The following is a 4,354-nucleotide window of genomic DNA, read 5'->3' as shown; positions in this document are numbered from 1 at the left end:
AACTTCAAGAAACCTTCTGCCCTCCGCATTTACATCTCATTTGCTACATAAACACTTGGATCCTGGTCCTTCAGTGGTGGCAATTAGTGTGACTCAAATCAGCAAATGCTGACCGAGCGGCCCTTAGGTACAGACGATGGCTCCACACGCCACAAAGGCAACTGAGACCCCAACATGCGCTAAGGAGTCTGAAAGCCAAAGGCCTGGAAGAGTCGCTAAACCGACACGGCAAGTCAGACTCATCTGTTAAAACTCTACACCAAAATATCGCCTATCAATATCTCTTTGAGTTAGATGAAATCACAATTCCTAAGAAATCAGACAGGTATCAGGCTAACGATCATTTTATATATGACTCAGTTATCAAATTCATTTACTAGCCCGGAAACGAGCACCGTCTAGGAACCACTCTCAACCCCCATCCCAACAGATTGCCCTTGAAATTCACAGCATAAGACCGTGGCCATCGACTACAGAGCAGCACACCTCTTCCCACCAGACACCACCCGGCGGACGCCCTTCCTCCACAGCCACCCAGAGCGTGACCTTCAACCAGGGCTGTCGCCATGCTCGGAGCTGATCTAACGCGCACTGTTTCTGAAGTCTGCTATTTTAGGAGCCTCATAAAGAAGTTACGAACTGCTTCAAAGGGATTCCTTTGTTATCTAGGGACCTACAACGCAGTGTTTAGAATATTTTTCTTCTGTTTTTATGCAAAAGGAGTCTGTACAAATAAAGATACAGAAAAATAATCTTTCTTCATCAACTCGCTCTAAGCGGATACTTTCCATAACGTTACATAAACCAGAAAACCCTTCCCCTATCATAGTCTGAAACGTCCGAGTTAATTAATCTCTGCGGGTATAACGCTAGGGGAACGTCAGGAGGGATGCTGTCTGAGCCTTCGAAGTCTCCCACCCCAGACCCAGGACAGCCACGCGGTGGGTGACCCGCGCCTCCACGTGCTCCTCCTCCCGGCTCTGACCCCGTCCTGACCGACATCTCGTGGGGACCTGAACACAGAGCCTCAGGCCTGCTCCGGCAGAACCTGGGCTCCCCGCACTGCACCCCGAGAAAGTCTGTGGCCCAAGCTCTCTAGTGCCACTTGTCCAGAAGGACACTGGGGCAGCGGCTGCTTCGACAAAGTGCAACTCCCTGGTCTCGAATCTGTGCTTCTGTCCCCTCTGGCACGGGTGACAAACTTCACAGACACTAGACCGCAGCTGCCCTGCCACATGGGAAGGTAGGGTACCTGGAATAAAGTACGGAAACTGTGGCTGACATGGTCTTTGAACCAACACAGTGAGACTTCACTTAAGAAGCGGTGTCCTCGAATCATAACGCAACCTCAGAAGCCGTTACAAATTAAAGCCTAACTTGGGAAATCGATCTCAAATTTACTGAACATCAAAATTGCAGCTGTGGTTCTGAAAACAGAAACTTTGTTCCCAGGTCTCTTGGATGCTCTTCTGGGTAACACAGTGTCTTCTGAACTAAACTGTGAACAATGAATTCATCAGAAAGGTCACCTCGTCTAATCCCAAGGCCTTGACCCTTGGCTGTGCGCATTTTCAACCCATTTCTGTCATGACAGATGAGCTCTCTCCTAAAAGAAGAAGCTGTGATTCACGAAGTCCGCTTCACATTCAGAATCAACGTGACTGTCATCCTATCCACTCAGTGCTTAAAACACCCGAACTCTCAAGTTTTAAGTGAGAAGGTTTTACTAGTAAAGTCAAAGAATGGACTCATCAAGTAATCAGGGACAAAAGTACAAAAATTAACATTCGATATATTAAAATATCTTCTAATGTCAAACATCAAGGCTTAGAAGAATTTAATGTTCAATAAAAATTAACACTGAATTAGGTGGCAAATTATGAAACTGCATCGCACATTTGTATGTTAAACATTTTCAACACAAACCTTGACCGATGACACAGCATACCGAAAGCTCACTCACTTTGTTTTGGCAGATCTGGTGGACGGGCCGTGTGTGGGCCCCCTGGATGACGGCTGCGCTGCATCCCGCGTTGAGGTCGAAGACCTCCAAGGTCCTGCTCCGGCCGGCGGCCAGCACGAGGTCTGCACGGGTCTGCTAAGGAACACAACTCAGGGCCCGCCCCCGAGGAGTGACAGCCCGGGGCCCCTCTCGGGAAGCTTGGAAACACCGGGAGACCGCAGGTGATCCGTTAGGACCCTGCGCCCCACACCGGCCCCGCCTCGGGCAAGAGCTGGTGGCAGGCAGACGGGGAGACCCGGGCGGAGCCAGTTCCAAGCCGGGAGACCGAGCGTCCACTTCTAGATAAGTGACAAGTCAGACGCCCAGGAAATGGCACGTAACAGGCGCGGTCACAGGCTGACCTGGAGGTACTGGGCTCGGAGGACAGGTCTGAGGTAAAGATGGACAGCGGAGCCACACCAGTGGCCGGTGTCACCAGCAGTAGGCTGCACGAGTGACAGGACACGACTTACAGGGGCACGTTGCTAGCAAGGGTGACGAACCTCGTGAGGGGCCATTGAGGACCTCAAGGCTCACGCGAACGCCGGAACGACCCAGCGTCCAGCGTCCAGCCCAGAAAACTCACGAGGGCGCCTGGCGGGACGCAGCGGCGTGCGCGCGGGGACGCCGGAAGGGACAGCACACCAGTGGGAAGGCCGGACCCGCGGACCCGCCCAGCGCTGGCGCCACGCCGCGCGGAAACCGTCCGGGGCGACAGGATCAGAGCGGCGCGTCGCTGCTGGGGGCTTCCGCTCTGTTTTGAGCAAAAGCTTCCAGAATAAAAAAAGCAGATTTCTCACTAAAATATACGAGAACATCTAACACCTTCCACCAGTCCTGAAATTTCAACTATAAAATCCTTAAGACTTCAACTTAGACCTCTGAACAAATTAAAATTTTTTAAATTCCTGAAGATTATGATCTTTGAGCCTAAGTGTTTAAATTAACACATTTTAATTAAAAGGGGTGATGTCAGCCACAAAAACACAAAGTTTTTCACTCAATTTTATATTCTACTGAACAGCAACAGCTATGAATTCCGCCGGCATCCAGAGATAGGATAAGTGCTCGCTTAACCAAAGGGCGCCTACGGTAAGGGCAGCGGTTTCTTTCAAAATGTGTTAAATTGGCCGACATTATTCAACAAGCCCCAGACCGGACGCATCAGGTGGGACCGGACGCATCGGGTGAGGCCGGACGCATCAGGTGGGACCGGACGCATCAGGTGAGACCGGACGCATCAGGTGGGACCGGACGCATCAGGTGAGGCCGCCCGCTCAGCGTCGCGTGCGCTATTGCGTCCGCTTTCCTTCTCTGTCTTCGAGGCGCTTTCGCGAGATGAAACGACTGCACGCAGAAGCCGCCCCTCCGACTCCGAGCCCCAGGGCCCAGCGCGCTGTCCGGAGCTCACTCACTCAGCCGACTGTCGCCGGGAGGATGGCAGGGTGTGACGGTGTCGGGAGGACGGAGAAAGGATACAGGAGTAGAACTCGTTCACCGCGGACAGGCCGGTGACCTCGGCGGCGCCTGTCATGCGGAGCCCGCACACGGCCCTGCACCAGCTCCTCTGCCTGTACCTGGAAGGGGCAGCGGAGAGCACGTTGCTCCATCGCGACGGCGCACGCTGCCTGTGAAAGACTGAAAACGGTGTCTTCACACCATCGAATGAGCGTTTACAACGCTGAGGGAGGGAGTCGGCTGCCTCTGTCTCCTTTACAGAAACTTCATTAAGATGATGCACGGCCAAAAAGAACTCATTCCAGTCTGAGAAAGCAAACCTCTCTCCTAATTCCGAAATCACGTATACTTACGAAGACAGAAATTTGTATCTCCACTTGAACGTGATTTTTTAAGATTTCCTAACAGGAGCAGGTAGTCCTGGTTTAACACACAGACGGTCTTAACCCTCAACGATAGTTTCACAGAGTGAGAACCTGCTAGCAGTTCCTGGCCATGATCTCGGCCCAGGGAAGGCGTGGCTGAGTCAAGGCCAGGCGACCAGGGGAAGCAGGGGCAGCAGGGGCGACCAGGGCTGGCCCGGGGGACGAGGACGGGGGCACCCGCAGGCATGGGTCGGTGATGGCACAAAGCCGTGGGGCCGGGGCTCAGTGAGGATGACACAGGCCATCAGCCCTGCCTTCCACTGGCAGGTGAGTGCTGGGTGGGGGCTGGGTGGTGACATGCAGAGTCAGGTGCAGCGGGGGTGCTCAGAGGGGTGACAAGGAGTGCTGCCCAGGACTCCGGTCCCCAGCGCACCAGGCGGGGCAGCTCGGGGACAGCACCAAGGTTCCGTGTGTCCCGGTTCGTCTGTGCTGGAAGCTGCTGGAAGCCCCGCAGGGCGGCACTGTGCAC

General features: G+C 53.6%; 1 protein-coding gene across 1 annotated transcript in view; it reads right to left on the bottom strand.

The window, feature by feature from the left end:
* Nucleotides 1–4,354, bottom strand: part of WDR27 (WD repeat domain 27) — a 70,412-nt gene that overhangs the window by 14,325 nt on the left and 51,733 nt on the right. The window contains exons 21-22 of the mRNA XM_023521739.1: nt 3,482–3,579; nt 1,964–2,085 (exon numbers count right to left, since the gene is read on the bottom strand). Of these exons, the coding sequence (XP_023377507.1) occupies nt 1,964–2,085; nt 3,482–3,579 (220 nt within the window). The remainder of the gene's footprint in view (nt 1–1,963; nt 2,086–3,481; nt 3,580–4,354) is intronic.

This window comes from Pteropus vampyrus, unplaced genomic scaffold, assembly GCF_000151845.1.
Source record: "Pteropus vampyrus isolate Shadow unplaced genomic scaffold, Pvam_2.0 Scaffold313, whole genome shotgun sequence".
Taxonomy (NCBI): Eukaryota; Metazoa; Chordata; class Mammalia; order Chiroptera; family Pteropodidae; genus Pteropus; species Pteropus vampyrus.
This window is presented reverse-complemented; position numbering and strand designations above follow the sequence as displayed.